The sequence below is a fragment of the Notolepis coatsorum genome, assembly GCF_963971535.1.
Source record: "Notolepis coatsorum genome assembly, chromosome: 2".
NCBI classification, from domain to species: Eukaryota; Metazoa; Chordata; class Actinopteri; order Aulopiformes; family Paralepididae; genus Notolepis; species Notolepis coatsorum.
Genome location: NC_140166.1, coordinates 71,591,169 through 71,615,497, shown reverse-complemented (window position 1 = coordinate 71,615,497; position 24,329 = coordinate 71,591,169). Strand labels below are relative to the sequence as shown.

Here is a 24,329-nt window from a genome sequence, read left to right as displayed (position 1 = left end):
GTTCTCCTAGAGTGAAGCTGAGTCTGTTGTTCTCCTAGAGTGAAGCTGTGTCTGTTCTCCTAGAGTGAAGCTGAGTCTGTTCTCCTAGAGTGAAGCTGGGTCTGTTGTTCTCCTAGAGTGAAGCTGAGTCTGTTGTTCTCATAGAGTGAAGCTGGGTCTGTTGTTCTCCTGGAGTGAAGCTGAGTCTGTTGTTCTCCTAGAGTGAAGCTGGGTCTGTTCTCCTAGAGTGAAGCTGGGTCTGTTCTCCTAGAGTGAAGCTGGGTCTGTTGTTCTCCTAGAGTGAAGCTGGGTCTGTTCTCCTAGAGTGAAGCTGAGTCTGTTGTTCTCCTAGAGTGAAGCTGGGTCTGTTCTCCTAGAGTGAAGCTGCGTCTGTTGTTCTCCTAGAGTGAAGCTGAGTCTGTTGTTCTCCTAGAGTGAAGCTGTGTCTGTTGTTCTCCTAGAGTGAAGCTGAGTCTGTTGTTCTCCTAGAGTGAAGCTGGGTCTGTTGTTCTAGAGTGAAGCTGTGACTGTTGTTCTCCTAGAGTGAAGCTGAGTCTGTTCTCCTAGAGTGAAGCTGAGTCTGTTCTCCTAGAGTGAAGCTGGGTCTGTTGTTCTAGAGTGAAGCTGGGTCTGTTCTGAACATACTCTGCTCTGGCACGCCTGGCTCACAAAATTCAGATCAAACTGTCAAACTAGGCGTTGCAGATCAAATATGAATTAAGATCTAGCCAATGCATATCCCATTTCTCACCTAATGTATATTTCAGTGGATACTGTGATACTGTGAATAATGTATATTTCAGTAGATAGTAAATTATAACACTACCTTAGGCATACTGCACCGTATGTGACACTGTGAATACTGTGAATATATTTTTCAGTTAGTTAGATAGTAAATTATATTGACCTATTTGTTTACACAGCTTGTGTTGTTTTTACTACCTGATGCCTGAATTTCCCCAAGGGGATCAATAAAGGAATATCTTATCTTATCTTACCTAAAATGTCAGAAACATATTTGAATGTTTAGGTGGTTGGATTATCTCATTCCCCTATATATATATATATATGCTAGGTTAGTGCTCCTTCCCCAGAGACAGACAGTGGCTGGGCATGTAGAGAGAAAGCAATAATGGCCAAATAGAGAACATTAGAAATAATGTTACTTCACCTATAAACACAACACTGGTTCATTTATACAATGTGATTCACTGAAAGAAAGTAATCGTTTCAGTGCATAGATCACTAAATTGATCAATTTCTTAATTTGAGTTTCACTATATATTTTCCTGGTTGATAACAAGATCATGAGTGGTAAAATGGCCAATAGCGAACACACAGAGACACACACACACACACACACACACACACACACACACACACACACACACACACACATGGTCAACACACATAGACACAGTCGTAAAAAAGGCGAAGCAGCGCCTCTACCACCTAAGACAGTTAAGGAAGTTCAGAGTATCGGGGAAGATACTCCAGTCCTTCTACTCCGGAGCTGTAGAGAGCATCTTGACTGGAAACATCACTGCCTGGTATGGTAACAGCACGGCACAGGACAAGAAGGCCCTACAGAGAGTGGTGCGCTCAGCCGAGCGTACCACGGGTATTGCACTACCTCCCCTGCAGGTTCTATACAACAAGAGGTGCAAATCCAGAGCCTGCAGAATAATGAAAGACCCTCACCACCCCAATAACAGCCTGTTCCAGCTGCTGAGGTCAGGCAGACGCCTGCGAACCCCAGCTACTAGGACAGAGAGGCTTCGGCTCAGCTTCTTCCCCCAGGCCATCAGAGCCTTGAACACTGAACACTGAATGCCACAGAACACTGAACTCTCCACACACAAGCACACATGAGCACACACACGACACGCACGCTGAGCACGCTCACACACTAGCAGCCACTTTAACACTTTAACATGAGCGGGTCGGCGGCTAGGTGGTGTAGTGGTCTAAGGCACTCGCCACCAGTGTGGAGACGCTAGGATTCGCGTGTTCGAATCCAGCTCTCCACATTGTTTTTCAGTTTGGCTGGTCGTCCGCAGTAATACACATTGGCCGTATTACGGGGAGGGAAAAACTGAAGGGTGGGGATCGAACGTTGTGAACAAGCGACTCCTACAAGTCGGTTGGTGCGCCTGCGCAGTAGAATCAGGAAGTGTCGGGGGCAGCGTGAGCCTCCCACGCGTTACTCCTCGACACTGAGAGGTCGAGCTGCGCAGGTGAAAAGATGCGACTGCTGTTACCTCAAGTACCGGAGGGGACTTGTGCTATGTATGACTTAGTCCTCACTGCAGCCGGCTTGTGGGAGGCAAGAAACAGCGTTCGTGACAGGGGAGGGTTGAATTGGATGATACGAAATTGGGATGGGAGAAAATATAGAAAATGGGAGAAAAAGTGGATCAAAAAAAAAACACTTTAACATGAGCGGGAACACACTCATGCTGCACACGCCCACACTTAGGGCCACAAAGGAAAGGTCACTTTAAAAATAGTATAGCAACAGTAACAGTGTATTGCACTACCAAAGGACCTAACATGTCCTACATGCTCTGTAAATAACTATGTACAGATACCGAGATGTCCCACTATATTACCTGTCTATTGCACAATGTTGTTTTTATTGGATTCTATTATATGTTGTACTACTGTATTGCACATCGTTGCGGGCAAGACCACCCGCATTTCATTGTATACTTGTATGCCGTGACAAATAAAACTCTTGACTTGACTTGACACACACACCACGTCCTCTTTCATAATTCATGCTCTGTTTGTCACAATACAATATAGAGTGAGACATCTGCAGATGAAAGGGAAACAGATGAAACAGGAGTTAACACATAATTAGAATAGACATTGCAGATTAAAATTGCAGATGAACGGCGGCTGGGTGGCGCAGCGGACATTGCGCTCGTCACCAACGCAAGAGACACCGGGTTTGACTCCGGCTGTCGGCGTTGCCTCCGGCTTGGGCCATCCGGCATACTAACTCAATTGGCAGAAGTCGATGGGTGGTAATCTGGACGTTGTGGACAGCGACTCCTACAGGTCGGTTGGGGGACGCCTGCACAGCAGAGACAGGAAATGGCGGGGGTAGTGTGAGCCTCCCACACGTTACACCTCGCCAATGAGAGTCCGCGCTGGCAAGTGAAAAGATGTGACAGGCTGCCTCCTTGTGTATCGGAGGGGACACATGATGCAAGGCTTCTATCCTCCCTACAGCCGGCCAGTGGGGGGCATATGCGAGCAACGTTCAAGACAGGGGAGGGAAGAATTGGCACAGTGGAATTGGGATGGGAGAAAAATAGAAAAAGAGGAGAAAAAGTGGATACAAATAAAAAAAAAAATTGCAGATGAACATTGAATATCCAAGAATTCACATTATAGACACTACCACTGACTACTAACCCTGTAACAAATTGACCACCCATTCTGAACATTGAATATACAGTCTAGCCATATACTAGATTTTGACTTGTTTTTTGTTGATTTTCTTCTGACACCTCTTACACAGAATGAGAAAACATCAACCCTGAGTGAATACACAGTAACATCATCTGCTGTAAGAGGAACAGATCAAGTCCAAATTCTGTTCAAATCTGTTTGCCTCTCTCTCTCTCTTGCTCTCTCTCTCATTCAATCATTAAGATTCCGTCTCCCTTTCAACAGTTTAGCTTATTCCTCTTGATCTCTACTGTTGCTCCTCCTCTCCGTTCTCCTCTCATGTGGGAGGGGAGCACTGCAGTCTGGCTACGACACCCTGAGAGTGTCTCAAGGTGCTGTGGGTGACTTGAGGATGTGAGGAGCCTGAGAAAGAGAGTCTCTGCTGTGAGTGACCTGCATATGTGAGGAGCCTGAGAATGTCCTCCTTTCCTCGCTGTTATCGCCAGAGTGTCTGCATCACGTCACACTCAAAGCCACACCCCCTCGTCTGGGAGAGAGGTGCGGTTTGAGTGAGTTAAAAGACCACACCAGTCATTCTTGCCTTGATACAAAAATCAAGGCGTCCTTCCTTTTGACAGCGATGCTTGGCCGTGGGTAGCGCTGCTAGCACCCAAACGTAACCTACGCACAGCGGGCAGAAAACGGCATGTTTGACCGTGGCTACCCTGCATAACATGACCACACATCACTGGCTACCCTGCATAACATTATTGACCACACATCACTGGCTACCCTGCATAACATGACCACTAGGGGTGTAACGGTACACAAAATCCACGGTTCGGTACGTACCTCGGTTTTGAAGTCACGGTTCGGTATTATTTTCGGTACAGTTGGGGGGGGGGGGGGTTCATAATTTATCTATTTAACTGTATTAAACAATATAAAACGAATTGGCCATAATTTACTGAGCAAACTAATGCTTACTGCTGTAACCTACTAATAACACTTAAAGTAAATTTGAAGATTATTATATAGCAGATGCCTTGGACAACTGTAGCGTGTGCTTGTTTATACAGAGCCCCTTTCATGACTGTGATGCAAGTGCAACTGGGCTTGCATCACAGTCACGAAAGGGGCTTGTTTATACAGAGCTGGTGGTATGACTTGCTGGCTGAAATACGGACGAGAGGGAACTAGGTAGCGGGGCTCTATTACTCTCTATGCTCTATGTGCTTAAACCCAGTGTTCTCGACAACGGAGTATGGTCGCAGATCTGCTGCTATAAAAACACCTATGGCGTTTGTTATTGCTTTGGCCCGGTCTGAATTAATAGCGAGATGCTGCTTGAATGCCACGGGGAGCTAGGTTTGCTTCTTCCGTGTACCAGTGATATTCACATTCGGGTGATGCCGTTTCAAATGCGTGATAAAGTTCGCAATAAAGTTGAACAATGCCGGCAACGTAGCCCCTTTCGTGACTGTGATGCAAGGCTTGCATCACAAGTGTGCATCACAGTCACGAAAAGGGCTAGCCGGCACGCAGCTTTAGTGCGATCCACCTGTCTTTGTCCATTACTGTGGTTAACTGGGAATCCGAAATGATCCCAAACGGGAAACTTGAATGTTGTGGGAGCATCTTCTAGCTCTGGCTTGTCAGTTAGTATTGACTCGCCATACTAAGGCTAATATGCTATTACAGCTCTCGTTCAGCGTGGCTGCGTGGGATGAACAAATAACATCCGGTTAGTTGTGCACGTTATATTAGGGCCGGGGGGATTTAAGTTCTGCAAAAAAAGGTTCCGTACCGTTGCAATCGTTCGGTGCACAGCGCGTACTGTACCGGAGGACCACATTGAGGCGGTACAGTACGTATTCGCGTACCGTTACACCCCTAATGACCACACATCACTGGCTACCCTGCATAACATGACCACACATCACTGGCTACCCTGCATAAGATGACCACACATCACTGGCTACCCTGTATAACATGACCACACATCACTGGCTACCCTGTATAACATGACCACACATCACTACCTACCCTGCATAACATGACCACACATCACTGGCTACCCTGCATAACATGACCACACATCACTGGCTACCCTGCATAACATGACCACACATCACTGCCTGCCTACCCTGCATAACATGACCACACATCACTGCCTAGTGCCTACCCTCAGTACCCTGCATAACATGACCACACATCACTGCCTAGTGCCTATCCTGTATAACATGACCACACATCACTACCTACCCTGTATAACATGACCACACATCACTACCTACCCTGTATAACATGACCACACATCACTACCTATCCTGTATAACATGACCACACATCACTGGCTACCCTGTATAACATGACCACACATCACTGCCTACCCTGCATAACATGACCACACATCACTGCCTGCCTACATTGCATAACATGACCACACATCACTGGCTACCCTGCATAACATGACCACACATCACTGGCTACCCTGCATAACATGACCACACATCACTGGCTACCCTGCATAACATGACCACACATCACTGGCTACCCTGCATAACATGACCACACATCACTACCTACCCTGCATAACATGACCACACATCACTGCCTAGTGCCTACCCTCAGTACCCTGCATAACATGACCACACATCACTGCCTACCCTGCATAACATGACCACACATCACTGCCTAGTGCCTACCCTCAGTACCCTGCATAACATGACCACACATCACTGCCTAAGTGCCTATCCTGTATAACATGACCGCACATCACTACCTACCCTGCATAACCTCAAGTCAAACATCACTAACCCTGACCACACATCACTGATTGTGTGCATGGATGTGGTCAGTGATAGATTAATTTGTGTCAAAGTACCAAAGCTGCACCATAGAGCTAGTTGCCCTATAGCTGGAGATAAGATGTGGCTACTTTGGTTCCAGGTGTAGGCTAATGGAGCTAAATGAGAAGGGTGACCCTCGTCAGGCCCCATGGGCCCCTCATTCTGGGCCGCATCTCCTCTGTGAGACAGGAAAAGAGAGCAGCCCTCCTCTTTCATTTGCTGTGAGCCAGAATAACATAATAAGTCATGTTCCAGTACTTGTTACTGCAATATCCCCAAAATAGATTAAACATTAAAAGTTATTCAATATTTGTAATTATCGTCAAAAATGTTACCTGTAGGATTTGCTTATTCAAATGTATTGATATGTATGTAAAAATAAGTTCTGGTGACATTTGCTAGGGGATGAAAAAAAGTATTTAGCCCTGGTAATATGATTGGTGCTTTATCATTTGGTCCAATAGAGGCCTGTCACCAATGTACAGTGTTGGACAGTAACAGTAATAATATTACTGTTTCCAGTAACGAGTAATGTAACTAATTACTACCTTAATTTCAGTAATAATATTACCCCAATCCAAACTGTGCCCAAGGTTTAGGTGCACTGCACATTGTAAAATAAAATCCAATGTCAAAAGTGGGGACTCTCACTGTAAAGGGTGAACCAGTGCCGATGTCATGTGTCTTCTTTATTTAGACTACAGTATAACATTTTCCCAATTCAAATCGATCTTCATTTGTATAATCCGATATTGATTCATAAAATCCCAGATCGATCTTTAAAAACATATATCTTTTTTAATGGAATATTATAGCAATCTGCTATCACTATCATGGGAGGTGGTTATATTTTGGCATACCCCTGCCACGGTTGCTATTGGAAGATGATTATAATAATGTGTATCAGTGGTTTGTATCAGTGTTGCTATTGGAAGATGATTATAACTTGTATCAGTGAGTTTAGAACTTGTATCAGTGGTTTTCAAAAAATGTCTCACGGGATTACAAATGCTCTGTCGCATTTGTGATGTAAGGTAAAGGGAAACAAACTAGCAACAGAAGACCAATTTAGAAGAAAGCATATTATACGTTCATTAGCATTCATAGTACATATTGTTATACAAGTTAGAAATGTATACATTATGTACACAGACATTTCCTGTGCAAGAACTATCACATCTTATTATTTGTCCTAGGTATACTTCTGGTATCACAAGAAGGCTGACCTAGCTGGGCGTACCTGACCATTTAAGGCTAGAGCAGCAAAACTGAGTGGTGTGTTGAATTAATGAATGGAAGAATTACACACATTGTCACTTTAAATCACTCCTCAAATCCCACTCAAACATCCTATTGTGATTCAAACATAGGTCATAGGAAAACAAAAACCTTCCTCGAAACCCCATTGCCTGATGGTCTCTCCCACTTGTTGTGGTGCTCGTTATTTAGATGGTTATTGAGATGAGGAAAGACCTCAAGATCTCTCCTTGAGACTGGCGCTTGTTAGTCCAATGGTAAAAGGCTTGCTTTGCCTTTGCTGTCAGATCTCGTAAATGAACAGATGGTGGATGGTCTTTGTGAGTTGTCATCTTTATTAATACACCAGAGAGACTCGCTCAGCAACAAACATCAAAAGGATCCTCCGGCAACTCAAATTAGCAAGGTTGGGAGACACACACACACACAACACACACACACAACACACACACACACACACACAACACACACACACACACACACTGATAGCTCTTTCCACAGCTTCAGAGAGGACCAAACAGATGGCCTGTGTTTGTCTTTGTCTCAGAGTTGTCTCACAGAGTTGAGGCGCCTCACTATTGACTCTGTCCCCACTTTCCCATTCATCACCAGTGCACACGCACGCACACACACACACACACACACACACACACACACACACACACACACACACACACACCACACACACACACACACACACACACACACACACACACACACACACACACACACACACACACACACACACACACACACACACACTGTACACATACACGCAATGCAGGTACACAAAGAGCAGGGCTTCTTACCACACACACATGTGCATGCACACACACACACACAGTCACAGTCACACTTGATCTACTGTGAGTCAATGTAAACTAATCTCCATCACTCACTATTCTACTACTCTCTTTCTTGTTCCCTCTCTCTCTCTCTCTCTTTCACACACACACACACACACACACACACACACACACACACACACACACACACACACACACACACACACACACACACACACACCAGCACACGCACACACACCTCACTTACCGATTCTAGTGTTTCTCCCTCATTCTCATGGTGATAAAATAACAACTCAATGTTCAGACTACTCAATGAATGAGACAAACACAAGCAATAAGTCATCTAAGGAGTGACTGACTGACTGACTGACTGACTGACTGACTGACTGACTGACTGACTGACTGACTGACTGACTGACTGACTGACTGACTACCTGACTGCCTGAACTAGATGTGTATAGAAGAATAGCATCTGAAACACACAGCCCTGATAGTAAGTAGAGCAGGAGGTGTCTGGTGGTGGGTGGTAATGATTCAAGCAGGGGGCTCAAAGCTATAGAAAGCTCGACATCCAGATTTGAGAAAAGGCGCTCTCTCGTGTTCCCTGTGGTCATATGTCACACACTTCATCCATGTAGGGTTTGTATAGCCACCAGCCAGACGCTTGTAAATGTTGGTTGTGGCTCAATTTTACTACCAACTTTGGCAGGTTACCAACCTGTCGTGTCATATCTATTCTAAACACAGACTTGGCTTCTCATAAATTGGCTGGTGAAATTCTGAATCACAATGGCCAGTTGATTGATAAGTTCGCTACAAACATGCCCTGCATGGGGCAGTCTTATGTGTCACACACACTGACAGATGATCAGCATTCTGAGCCCCACCATGTTTACCATTCAAACTCAGATGATCAAGATTATAATGCGTCCACATAATGAACCTAAACTAAAAAAGCCTGCGAGAATGTTCAGTTGAGGGTAGCTAAGCGTATATATGGGCAGCACAAATATCTGTGCACTGATGTCAGCCAGCCCGGTATTTTGACAATGTACACACACCTATCTCAATGCAAATGTAAATTGGCTAGTACTAGTGATAACATCTGGATTTGCTACGCAATGCAGGTGCGCACAGACAGACCAGCAACAGAAGAGCAGACAGACAGTGCGGTGTCATGTGACTGACAGGTATCTGACAGGTATCTCATAATAATGTCTCTGACAAAAGCTGCATGAGCTCAGCTGTCCCATGCCATGACGATACATGATCACAAACATACACACACCAGCAGTAACACACATTTATAACTGTAGACCCCCCCCCCCCCCGTCTGTTATAATGTAAAAGGAAACACATAGCCTCCTTTGCTATTCCCACATGCTCTCCCACTCCGAATAGGTTACCCGTTTTCATTAATAAAAAAAAATCTCGTCCGTCCCCCGTCCCCCCCACTGACCTGAATCGTGCAGGTGTACTCGGAGTCGTCCAACAATCTCACGGTACATTCGCATTCTCTGTCCAGACTCCTGATGCTGCCACTCATCAATCGACTCAGCATCTTCTCGTTCGTTCTTCGTCTGCTGGGTACCGTACGTCGGGAACACAAACAAACGGCATACAAGTTATAGATGTCACGTTGTTAATAACGACGTCCCGCCGGTGCTTTGGTCCGACACCTGCAGGGTGACATCCAGGAGGAGGAGAGACAGTGGTGCTGCTGGTGCATCGTGTTCCCAGAAGCTGTGATAATAATAAGAAGAGTGTGTGTTCAGTCACGCCAAATGCTCAAGCGGCCGATTATAAACCAAAAGACGGTAGTGTTACCACCACCACCATCATCATCATCATCATCATCATCATCATCATCATCAACATACCTTTAGTTTATCCCCTCTCGTTGCTGCTGCTCCGCTCCGAGTGCTGCTGGGCGGGACAAACGGTTGAGCGACGTGTCCAGCAGCCAACGGCGAGCAAGACATGGGCATCTCCATAATTTTTTTGGCCACAGGTTGGATCGTCTCATTGATTGATTGATTGATTGATTGATTGATTGATTGATTGATTGATTGAAAACTTTATTTAACAGGTTGCAGAATGGGTACAATACAGTACAGCTTAATACACACAATTGTTAAGGAGGGGATGCTGCAGACCAGAGAAAGACTTTTAACAGGAATACAGTCTACTGTAAATTAAATGATAACAAACAGCCATCTGTTAGGCGGCAGAAAGACAGACTGTGTCTGATGTGATCATTTGTCCTTGTCGTCGCGCCATATGATAAAAGTCATATGCATCAGACGTTCAGGTGTGCGTCTTCCATTATGCATTATCCATAGGGTCCATCCTAGAGGCTAATCTTTCCTGTGACAAAATGGCATCCAAGGTAATAAAAAAAAGTCAACCAACGAACTCGATTAATCTCCTCTCTGGTAAACAAGAATACCCTGAAGACTCTGGCAGGAGCACTCATTCAAGGGTACTACGACTATGCTTGCACCTCATGGTACCAAAGCACCTCAAAGGCGCTAAAAACAAGATTACAAACATCACAAAACAAACTGGTCAGAGTCAGACTACTGTTTGACTTTATAGAACCCGACTCACCCCTGCCCACTTTGGCAACCTATAGGATGGCTTAGAGTAGACGACAGAGTACAGCAACTTGCAATGGGCCTGGTCTACAAGATACACTATACGACTAAGGTACCCATGTACATGTCAAAATACTTCCCAAAGGTCAGTGAATACCACGACCACAACACCAGAGGAAGCTCAACAAATCATGTTAAACCCAGATTCGGCTCAAACAAGGGACTAAACACGTTTAGCAATTATGCCACATCAATGTGGAACGCCCTACCCAAAGCTGTAAAGGAATGTGAATCCCTACCCACATTCAAAACTGCTCTAAAAGAGCACCTACGGGAGGCTGCAATTCGAAACTGGCCACCATAAATGTCCAAACCCCCCCACCCCCTCCTAATAGACAGTCTCCTCCCTACCGTATATATTCTCTCCCCACCGTATGTATATTTCTCTCCCACCCACCCACCCCTCCTAATGTACAGTCTGATTGATTGATTGATTGAAAAGTGTATTAACAGATTGCAGAATGGGTACAGGTACAGTACAGTACAGCTCAATACATACAATTGTTAAGGGGATGCAGACCAGAGAAAGACTTTCGTCTTGTTTACATCAGGGTCCCCCATTTTCAATTCATCATAACATATATGACATACATGACATACAGATAGACAGTACTGCTACATCTATACATTTATGACATATCAGATTTGCAAATACAGTACTGTTTGTGATACAGAAGGAGTCAAGAAAAGGGAGTATATACATTTGACGTAGAAACTGTACATTGGAGGAGGTTGGGTGGGGGGGGTTGGGTACATTGGGATATTGACAACCATACTGGGTAATTTACATTGGAGGTGGTTGGGGGGGGGGGGGGGGGCGGGGGGCACACTGTATAAACAAGTAACACTGTACATTGAGGGGGGGGGGGGAGGAGACACTGTACAAACAAACACAATTGTACATTGAACTATTGACAACCATACTAGGTAAATGACTGTACATTGGAGGGGGTTGGAATGATTGGGTTAGGATATTTACAGGGGCCAGTGTTGAATTGCAGTCTCCCGTAGGTGTCCCTTGAGAGAGGTTTTGAAAGTGGGTAGTGATCCACATTCCTTTACAGCTTTGGGTAGGGCGTTCCACATTGATGTGGCATAATTGCGAAACGTGTTTAGTCCCTTATTTGAGCCGAATCTGGGTTTAACATGATTTGTGGAGCTCCCTCTGGTGTTGTGATCGTGGTATTCACTGACCTTTGGGAAGTATTTTGACATGTACATGGGTACCTTGGTCGTGTAGTGTATCTTGTAGACCAGGCCCATTGCAAGTTGTTGTACTCTGTCGTCTACTCTAAGCCATCCTAGGTTGTCGAAGTGGGCAGGGGTGAGGTGGGTTCTAGGAGTAAGGTCAAGCAGTAGTCTGACCAGTTTGTTTTGAGATGTTTGTAATTTTGTTTTTAGCGCCTTTGAGGTGCTTTGGTACCATGAGGTGCAAGCATAGTCGTAGTACCCCTGAATGATGTCATATATGTTGTGTATGTCATAAATGTCACTATGAATTGAAAATGGGGGACCCTGATGTAAACAAGACAAACGTCTTTCTCTGGTCTGCATCCCCTTAACAATTGTATGTATTGAGCCGTACTGTATTGTACCCATTCTCCAATCTGTTAAATAAAGTTGTCATTCATTCATTCATGCACGGACGAGGCTTTCCAACCAATTGTATGTATTTATTTTCTATTGAAGAGGTATCATCACGCATGTGTTACAGTAACACCCATCCTATGACATCTGAGGAAAATGGGAAAAAATATCAATGCTATATTATAAATCTGCGTTTGGTCCCATTTAACAAACGAGCAGGTAACTTTCCCTGTAATGCGGCGCCCTCTGGTGGCGTGCCGTGTCAAGTGCAATACAGTATAGAGAGAGTCCAACTATTCATTTAGTCTTTTATTAAAAACCCTCTTGAATAAGAATCACCAGAAATAAACACTGGCTGTGTGAGAATATAGCTATTCGCGTGGATTCGTGCCGTCTGATCCTGAAGTGTACAAATATCTCAAGACGGAAGCACCACGATGGGGGGAGTAGTGGCGTAGCCTGGATCTAGCGGAGGAATAGCATGTTTAATTAATAATAACCGACAAAAGAATTTGTTCATAAATTAAAATATGTTGAACAACATTAATGTTTTTTTTTAACACGCTTCAACGCAAAAGGAGCCGATCTGCCGTGACATTGTGTATCAATGCCGTGACCCGGATTCGAACCGGGGTTGCTGCGGCCACAACGCAGAGTACTAACCACTATACGATCACGGCGAGCTACGATCGGCTTGTGGAGGCCGAGCAGCGGGGAGATGGGGTCTTCAACCGTGCTGCTGCTGCACGAGTAGAGCGAGGCGGCTCTCTGGCGCGTGGTTGAGTGAATGAATGAAAACTTTATTTAACAGATTGCAGAATGGGTACAAACAATACAGTACGGCTCAATACAGACCAGAGAAAGACGTTCGTCGTGTTTACATCAGGGAGGGTCCCTCCATTTTCAATTCATAGAAGGGGGAGTTGTCCAATGTACAGTTTCCACGTCAAATGTATATACTCTCTTTTCTGGACTCTTTTCTTATCACAAACAGTACTGTATTTGCAAATCTGGTATACGTATAGATGTAGCAGTACTGTCTATCTGTATGTCATGTATGTTATGATGAATTGAAAATGGGGGACCCTGATGTAAACAAGACGAAAGTCTTTCTCTGGTCTGCATCCCCTTAACAATTGTATGTATTTAGCTGTACTGTACTGTACCCATTCTGCAATCTGTTAATAAAGTTTTCAATCAATTGTCTGTGAGAGGGTGTAGGAAGAGGGAGAGAGACAAACACAGGAGGAAGGAAGGGCCATTCGATCAGGAGAGAGACGACGACATGTGGTGATGTGAGGAGAGAAAGAGGCGCAGGGTAAAAATAGTAATTGTATTATTATTATTATTACCCCCAAACTACATTTGCACATTTCAAACATCAAAGGTTAAACCGTGGTCTCGAAAATATGTTTGTCGCACGTCGCAGAATACATTAAAACCTTGGACTAATACCATAGCATAGGGGAACTGATATTAGTTGGTTCTCCAATCCATTATGCCCATTCAAATTTGTTGCCTATTATATTATGTTCATGCAATATTTCAATCCAACAAAGTCTGACCTGCCCCATTTCAACTTTGTCTCACTCTGATAAGTCAGGCTTCTGAACTCTACAGTGTCGTTGAGGCAACCCTGACCTCACCTAATTTATGCAAATGACATGTCGTCAGCTTGTGACTGCAACTTGTTCCTGTTTGCGGACGACTCAGCCCTGCTGGTCTCTGACAAGAACAAGTTACAGGTTGAAAAAACCCTCAGCTCGGAACTAGGCAGAATCTGCATATGGCTCGCTGATAACAAACTATCATTACACATGGGCAAAACAGAGTCCATTCTCTTCGGTTCAAATAACAAACTCAGCAAGACCGACGGCTTCTCAGTTACAGTGGGTGACAATATTGTCACAAGGAAAGATGAAATTACCTACCTGGGTTCCATCCTAGAGGCTAATCTCTCCTGTGACAAAATGGCATCCAATGTAATAAAAAAAGTCAACCAACGAACTCGATTCTTGTACCGGATCTCCTCTCTGGTAAACAAGAATACCTTGAAGACTCTGGCAGGAGCACTCATTCAGGGGTACTACGACTATGCTTGCACCTCATGGTACCAAAGCACCTCAAAGGCGCTAAAAACAAAATTACAAACATCTCAAAACAAACTGGTCAGACTACTGCTTGACCTTACTCCTAGAACCCACCTCACCCCTGCCCACTTTGACAACCTAGGATGGCTTAGAGTAGACGACAGAGTACAGCAACTTGCAATGGGCCTGGTCTACAAGATACACTACACGACCAAGGTACCCATGTACATGTCAAAATACTTCCCAAAGGTCAGTGAATACCACGATCACAACACCAGAGGGAGCTCCACAAATCATGTTAAACCCAGATTCGGCTCAAATAAGGGACTAAACACGTTTCGCAATTATGCCACATCAATGTGGAACGCCCTACCCAAAGCTGTAAAGGAATGTGGATCACTACCCACTTTCAAAACCTCTCTCAAGGGACACCTACGGGAGACTGCAATTCAACACTGGCCCCTGTAAATATCCTAACCCAACCCCCTCCAATGTACAGTCATTTACCTAGTATGGTTTTGTCAATAGTCCAATGTACAATTTTGTTTGTTTGTACAGTGTCTCCTCCCCCCCCCCCTCAATGTACAGTTTTACTTGTTTATACAGTGTGCCCCCCCCCCCCCCCCCCCCCCAACCACCTCCAATGTAAATTACCCAGTATGGTTGTCAATATCCCAATGTACCCAACCCCCCAGGCCCCCACCCAACCTCCTCCAATGTACAGTTTCTACGTCAAATGTATATACTCCCTTTTCTTGACTCCTTCTGTATCACAAACAGTACTGTATTTGCAAATCTGGTATGTCATAAATGTATAGATGTAGCAGTACTGACTATCTGTATGTCATGTATGTCATATATGTCCTGATGAATTGAAAATGGGGGACCCTGATGTAAACAAGACGAAAGTCTTTCTCTGGTCTGCATCCCCTTAACAATTGTGTGTATTGAGCTGTACTGTATTGTACCCATTCTGCAATCTGTTAATAAAGTTTTCAATCAATCAATCAATCAGTGTACCATAGCAATACTGTATTATCAATTTTTTTTTTTTTTTTACATTTATTTCGAACAATTATGACCGGAATCGCTTGTCACGAAGACTTTTACTTTGAAAAATAAGGTCTGTCGCTTTTATTTCCTCTGCTCTTGTACAGCGTTTTGTAACTAACAACCAAGCATTGCCAAATAAAGATTAATAAAGGTGAGTTATCTTCACTAAAGTAAATAAAACAAGCTTGGGTAGAAATTCGAAATCATACACTGATATATTTCTAAATGTGATGATTTGACTTGTTGGCGATATCCTGTAGAAGCCTTTCTCAAATCCTACCTCAATATATCTTTAATTGCATGCATCTTCTTAAGGTTTTTCAGTTCGTTTCATTTACTCTCTCTCTCTCTCTCTCTCTCTCTCTCTCTCTCTCTCTCTCCCTCTCTATGAAATCTTAACAAAAATCTGCTATTTTTTTTCAAAAATGTTCTCCAATCCCAATTCCACTGTGCCAATTCTCCCCTCCCCTGTCTTGAACGTTGCTCGCATATGCCCCCCACTGGCCACCCAGCCGCGAGATCTATCCCGTTTTCATCCTGGATCCTTGCATCCATAACAACGTTAACACTGGCATCAACCCATGCAGGTTCCTGGTCGGAGCCTTGGGAGACCTGGACCGCCTCAGGAAACTCAACTCCAGGTGAGGACAGGAGAAGGACCTCGTTCTTTAGGTTACAATGATGCAATAGACAAAATCAAATCAAATGTATTTGTAAAGCCCGCAATCACACGTTAATGTCCCAATGGGCTGGACAAGTCTTCTTTAAACAAGTCAAGAAGAAACACCACAATAAATCAAGAAGAAACATCACAATAAATCAAGAACCAAAAAAAACCATCATGAAAGCATTTCATGAAAAAAGCATTTCATGGAAAAGTATTCTGTATTTTACTATGACAACTATTAAAGAAACTTGAACTTGAACATGAAATCCAAAACAACACTCCCAGACATACCCCAGCGAAGGTAAGGGAAAACTCACTAAAAACCTAGCAATAGGAAAAAAGCACCACAAGCAATGTGGAGGAGAGAAACCTTAGAAGGGCTGTTCAAGGGGGGATCCCCCTTAGATCTCGGTGATATTAGTGTTGCTATGGATGATCGATGGGTGGAGAATAAAACAGGTGAAATAGTTGGTATGTATGAACTGTAATAAAACACAAATATGTGCATGCAATAGCAACTGGGGTACATAAGAATTTAATTTTTTTTTTTAAATAGAATAGAGCTAAGAACAACAACAACAAAAGAGAAAGCATAGGGAAACAAGCACTAGTGTGAAAATAGGATAAAGGCTAAATGTCAAGGCTCGGAGCTCAAAATATCAGAGTCATAATCCGTTAGCACATGACTAAACTAAAAACTAAACCAAAACAAGTGTAACCTGAAAGCCAGAACTATCCCTTTAACATGTAATTAAAACAAATTAGTATTTTAGTCAAAACTGAGAATAAGTTGAAGTATTAACTGTAGCAAAGATTAACATTGATAAATATTCTCAAGTTTGTTTATTATTTGTCACAACAAAATACAGAATACTTTATGATGAAATCCTTGTTTCTGTATGAGCCCCTGCGAGTATGCTACATACAGTAAAAAGAAAGTAATTAATTATTGTATGACAGTGAAGTTATTGAATCTTTTTGTAGTGTCTCTTTTCGGTGTTGCACTTTTTAGACGGTCCCTGGCTGCGCACTTGCCTCACAGTCGACTGCACATAGAGATCAATATTATTAATTGTACAGCTCCGAGGACGGCTTGTTTAGGTGAAAATAAGGTTGTAGCTCATTGTCTACCTTACTACGATAGGAAAGAGGTGTCCTTTGTGTTTGAAAAACATTTCGCTTAAGAATGATTGACCGCGGAAATTCGAATCTGTGAATATCTTTCTAACTCTAACTTTAAGTCTCCCGATTGCGATACAATAAAGCGAATCTTCATCACAAAAATCATATTCTCCAAATAATCTGACGGGCAGATATTATTGCTGGCGGACCTATTTCAGCCTGTGAGTCGCCTATTGCCGACCACTGAACTAGGATATCTGTATAACGTGCGTTTAGACAACACTATTTGGCTATTTATTTATTTTATTTATTTATTTAATTAAAAACGAAGGTTCGAACGTCCGCAACGGCTAGCTAGCTGTACTACTTGAATACTGAATGTTAATATTGAATCAGTTAAAATTCAGATTGACAGTTGACATCATTTGACAGTTGACAGGGGGCTAAAAAGTTGATTTAATAAAAGAAAAAATACTCATTTAATCAGATGAATCACTTTATTTGAGGATATAAAAAAATAAAAATAAAATAATTATTAAAAAAAATCAGGTTAATAACGAAGGTTCGAACGGCCGTTTAATCAGATTAATCACTTTATTTAAATTGAAAAACCCTGACGAAGTTTGAATCCCAAAAACAAGCTTCAGGGACAGCCTTAGTTACCATACATATTATTTATATTATTAAAATGGAACTCAAACATGGTCCGTTGTGATGTCACAGTATGATGTCATAATAGTACATTCTAGAACATTTGTGATGTCACAGTATGATGTCATAATAGAACATTCTAGAACATTTGTGATCTCACAGTATGATGTCATAATAGAACATTCTAGAACATTTGTGATGTCACAGTATGATGTCATAATAGGACATTCTAGAACATTTGTGATGTCACAGTATGATGTCATAATAGAACATTCTAGAACATTTGTGATGTCACAGTATGATGTCATAAGAGACGATTTGTGTTCTATATATATTCAACAATTCTCTCAAGACAATTTGCTCAGATGGAGGGAGAGTATAGGCCTAGGGAGAGGACGAGGTCTCCCCTGGGAGAGTACGTTTGCTGTGGAACGGTGGCCAAGCCTTGCCCACCGTCTTGCTGTGGCAAAGGGAAGGAGTCGGATGGTGTAAAGAAGAAGAAGAAGGAAGAGGAAGAACGGCAAATGGAGCTACGAATTTCCAGAACGACCGATATTCGCGATCAGTGGAAGGGCAAGGGGTCGGAGTACAGTGGGGAGGAGAGGGAGAAAGAAGAGAGGGAGGAGGAGGGGTGGGAAACGGTGGGGAAGAAGAGGAAGAAGCGGACGGAGAGGAACGACAGCGATGGGGATAGCCAGGGCAAGGGTGAGAGTAGGGGGGAGGAGAGGGGGGGAGAAGGGGGGAAGAGGAAGAAAGGGGGGGACGATAGCTCAAGTGGGCCGGGAGACGAGGGTGCTGGAAAAGATGTGGCAAAAGCGGAAGTGATCCATATAGTGGTCAGGCTTGAGGGGGAGAGGGGTGAGAGGAAAGTAGGTAGGCTCGAGTGGCCCAAACTCATTGCCGAGCGATTAGGAGAGGTAAAGTACGTGAACGTTTTGTGGGATGGGAATCTGGCCGTAGGGTGTGGTAGTGAGGGGCAGGTGGAGGTGGCTAGGAAGATGCGGAGCATTGGGGGGGTGGGTATAAGTAAGGTGGCGAGAGTAGGGGAGAAGAGGGGGGGGGATGTAAGGGGGTCATAGCTGGGGTACCGGTCGAGGTTACAGTAGAGCAGCTGGTGGAAGAGCTAATGGAGAACGGGCGTAATGGCATAGTTAAGAGTGCAGAAAGGATGAAGAGGTGAGCAGAGAGGGCAGTGACGGGGACGGAAGTGATTACGTTTGAGGGTGGGGTTGTTCCTAGGGAGGTGTTTGTAGGACGTAGGATGTATAGGGTTAGGGAATTTGTTCATAATCCTCTTAGGTGCTATAGGTGCCAGGAGTTTGGCCATATAGCTACCACGTGTAGGAAGGGGCTGAGGTGCGCTAGGTGTGGCGGGGAACATGAATATGGGAATTGTGGAGAGGGAGTGAAGCCGAAGTGCTGTAGTTGTGGTGGGGAGCATAGTGTAGCGTTTCGGGGGTGCGAGGTGATGATGAAGGAGGTCGCGGATCGGAGAGAGAGAAGGGAGGGTAAGTTGACGTATGCTGGGGCGGTTAGCAGGGCAGGACAGGGTAGCCAAGAAAGGGTGCAGGGGGTTGAAGGAGGGCATTTGGCAGTGAGGGTAGAGCAGGTGGAAAGAGAGAGGGGAAGGGAGGAGAAATTAGGTATTGTGGCCTTCGTGGCAGGGGTAGTTACTGGTATGGCAGAGGCTAAGGGTAGAACAGAGATGGTGAAGATGATTGTTAGGATAGCGGTTCAACATCTGGGATTGGAAGGTCTGGACTGGAAGGAGGTGTATAGTGAATTGGCTGAGGGGGCTGAGAGGGACAAGGCTGCGAGGGACAAAGCAGCCCAGGATAAGATAGCAGGGGGCAAGGAGGGTCCCGCGGAGGGGGGCTCAGGCAGGAAGTAGCAGCAGTAGCTGCACTCCAATGGACAATGTAGTTGATGACGGGGTCCAGTAGAAGAAGAAAAAGAAGGTGAAGAAGGAGAAGAAGGAGAAGAAGAAGAGCCCATAAAAAGAATTGCGGAGGGCAGTAATACGCCACGATGCGTCTACTCTGCCGGAAATTCAAATAAGAAGAAGAAGAAGATCTCATTTGCATCTTGGAACAGGACGGAACAAACTGAAACCGGCATTTCTCAAACAAGATGCCTTGCCGACTGTCTAGCTATGGAAAGGTGAGTGTCCACAACGGCTAGCTAGCTGTACTACTTGAATACTGAATGTTAATATTGAATCAGTTAAAATTGAATACTGAATGTTAATATTGAATCAGTAAAAATTCAGATTGACAGTTGACATCATTTGACAGTTGACGGGGGCTAAAAAGTTGATTTAATAAAGAAAAAAGACTCATTTAATCAGATGAATCACTTTATTTGAGGATATAAAAAAATAAAAAAAATAATAATTATTAAAGAAATCTGGTTAATAACGAAGGTTCGAACAGCCGTTTAATCAGATTAATCACTTTATTCAAATTGAGGATTTAGTTTGAGGATATAAAAAAATATATATATATATATTATAACATTTTTATTTATTTATTTAATTCATTTATTTAATTAAAAACGAAGGTTCGAACGTCCTTTCGAAAAACCCTGACGAAGTTTGAATCCCAAAAACAGGCTTTGGGGACAGCCTTAGTTACCATACATATTATTTATATTATTAAAATGGAACTCAAACATGGTCCGTTGTGATGTCACAGTATGATGTCATAATAGTACATTCTAGAACATTTGTGATGTCACAGTATGATGGCATAATAGAACATTTGTGATGTCACAGTATGATGTCATAATAGAACATTCTAGAACATTTGTGATCGCACAGATGTCATAATAGAACATTCTAGAACATTTGTGATGTCACAGTATGATGTCATAATAGAACATTCTAGAACATTTGTGATGTCACAGTATGATGTCATAATAGAACATTCTAGAACATTTGTGATGTCACAGTATGATGTCATAAGAGACTATTTGTGTTCTATATATATTCAATAATTCTCTCAAGGAAGAGATAGGTATTTCAATGGGAAGAGTAGAACTCAGAGATAAGATAAAGAAAGGAGTTGAGGCTGAGTGGCAGGATGAGTGGGAAAGGGGGACCAAGGGAAGGCACTATTTCTCTCTGCAGCCTCGGGTCAAGATCAAGGTGGAGGGATATGGGTCAAGGAGTGATAGGGTGAAGATGTGTAGACTGAGGCTGGGGCACTGTGGGTTGAACAGTAGCTTGTTCATTGTGGGCAAACATCCAGATGGGGTGTGTGAATGTGGAGAGACTGAAACTGTCGGGCATGTCTTCCTAGAATGTGAAAGGTATAGGAAAGAGAGGGAAATCTTTTATAAAAGTCTGGTAGAGCTGGGAGTATCTTCCTTCTCTCTTAAATCATTCTTTGGCATGGATAATGAGAACCACCAGTTGATCACAGAGGCAGTGCTGACATTTCTGCATGCTTCAGAGTTGTACCAGAGGATATAGCGTTAGTGTATGTATTAGTATTGGACAGGCAAGAGGAGCAGAGAAGAAGGAGAAAGTGTGAGTTGAAGAGGCCTAAAGATGGAACACCACTAGTGTAGTATAAGAAATCCCGCGGAGGGGGGCTCAGACAGGAAGTAGCAGCAGTAGCTGCACTCCAATGGACAATGTAGGTGATGACGGGGTCCAGTAGAAGAAGAAAAAGAAGGAGAAGAAGGAGAAGAAGAAGAGCCCATAAAAAGAATTGCGGAGGGCAGTAATACGCCTCGATGCGTCTACTCTGCCGGAAATTCAAATAAGAAGAAGAAGAAGAAGAAGATCTCATTTGCATCTTGGAACAGGACTGAACAAACTGAAACATGCATTTCTCAAACAAGATGCCTTGCCGACTGTCTACATATGGAAAGGTGAGTGTCCACAACGGCTAGCTAGCTGTACTACTTGAATACTGAATGTTAATATTGAATCAGTTAAAATTGAATACTGAATGTTAATATTGAATCAGTTAAAATTCAGATTGACAGTTGACATCATTTGACAGTTGACAGGGGGCTAAAACATTGATTTAATAAAAGAAAAAAGACTCATTTAATCAGATGAATCACTTTATTTGAGGATATAAAAAAATTAAAAAATAATAATTATTAAAAAAATCTGGTTAATAACGAAGGTTCGAACAGCCGTTTAATCAGATTAATCACTTTATTCAAATTGAGGATTTAGTTTGAGGATATAAAAAAAATATATATTATAACATTTTTATTTATTTAATTCATTTATTTAATTAAAAACGAAGGTTCGAACGTCTGTTCGAAAAACCCTGACGAAGTCTGAATCCCAAAAACAGGCTTCGGGGACAGCCTTAGTTACCATACATATTATTAAAATGGAACTCAAACATGGTCCGTTGTGATGTCACAGTATGATGTCATAATAGTACAATCTAGAACATTTGTGATGTCACAGTATGATGGCATAATAGAACATTCTAGAACATTTGTGATGTCACAGTATGATGTCATAATAGTACATTCTAGAACATTTGTGATGTCACAGTATGATGTCATAATAGAACATTCTAGAACATTTGTGATGGTACAGTATGATGTCATAATAGAACATTCTAGAACATTTGTGATGTCACAGTATGATGTCATAATAGACATTCTAGAACATTTGTGATGTCACATTATGATGTCATAATAGACCAGTTGTGTTCTATATATATTCAACAATTCTCTCAAGAGTTGGCTGAGGGGGCTGCGAGGGACAGGGCTGCGAGGGACAAAGCGGCCCAGGATAAGATAGCAGGGGGCAAGGAGGGTCCCGCGGAGGGGGGCTCAGACAGGAAGTAGCAGCAGTAGAGGCACTCCAATGGACAATGTAGTTGATGACGGGGTCCAGTAGAAGAAGAAAAAGAAGGTGAAGAAGGAGAAGAAGAAGAGCCCATAAAAAGAATTGCGGAGGGCAGTAATACGCCACGATGCGTCTACTCTGCCGGAAATTCAAGTAAGAAGAAGAAGAAGATCTCATTTGCATCTTGGAACAGGACTGAACAAACTGAAACATGCATTTCTCAAACAAGATGCCTTGCCGACTGTCTACATATGGAAAGGTGAGTGTCCACAACGGCTAGCTAGCTGTACTACTTGAATACTGAATGTTAATATTGAATCAGTTAAAATTGAATACTGAATGTTAATATTGAATCAGTTAAAATTCAGATTGACAGTTGACATCATTTGACAGTTGACAGGGGGCTAAAACATTGATTTAATAAAAGAAAAAATACTAATTTAATCAGATTAATCACTTTATTTGAGGATATACAAAAATAAAAATTATTACAAAAATGTTCTAGAACATTTGTGATGTCACAGTATGATGTCATAATAGAACATTCAAGAACATTTGTGATGTCACAGTATGATGTCATAATAGAACATTCTAGAACATTTGTGATGTCACAGTATGATGTCATAATAGAACATTCTAGAACATTTGTGATGTCACAGTATGATGTCATAATAGACCATTTGTGATATATATTCAACAATTCAGAAGAAGAAGATCTCATTTGCATCTTGGAACAGGACTGAACAAACTGAAACATGCATTTCTCAAACAAGATGCCTTGCTGACTGTCTACATATGGAAAGGTGAGTGTCCACAACGGCTAGCTAGCTGTACTACTTGAATACTGAATGTTAATATTGAATCAGTTAAAATTGAATACTGAATGTTAATATTGAATCAGTTAAAATTCAGATTGACAGTTGACATCATTTGACAGTTGACAGGGGGCTAAAACATTGATTTAATAAAAGAAAAAATACTCATTTAATCAGATTAATCACTTTATTTGAGGATATACAAAAATAAAAATTATTAAAAAAATCAGGTTAATAACGAAGGTTCGAACGGCCGTTTAATCAGATTAATCACTTTATTCAAATTGAGGATTTAATTTGAGGATATAAAAAAAAAATATATATATTATAACATTTTTATTTATTTAATTCATTTATTTAATTAAAAACGAAGGTTCGAACGTCTGTTCGAAAAACCCTGACGCAGTTTGAATCCCAAAAACAGGCTTCGGGGACAGCCTTAGTTACCATACATATTATTTATATTATTAAAATGGAACTCAAACATGGTCCGTTGTGATGTCACAGTATGATGTCATAATAGTACATTCTAGAACATTTGTGATGTCACAGTATGATGTCATAAT

General features: G+C 42.6%; 1 protein-coding gene across 1 annotated transcript in view; it reads right to left on the bottom strand.

Moving 5' to 3' along the window:
- Nucleotides 1–9,857, bottom strand: part of frmd5b (FERM domain containing 5b) — a gene marked incomplete at both ends in the record, with an annotated part of 336,639 nt that extends 326,782 nt beyond the window's left edge. The window contains 1 exon segment of the mRNA XM_084308217.1: nt 9,756–9,857. Coding sequence (XP_084164343.1) covers nt 9,756–9,857 — 102 coding nt within the window.
- Between the last annotated feature and the right edge of the window lie 14,472 nt (nt 9,858–24,329).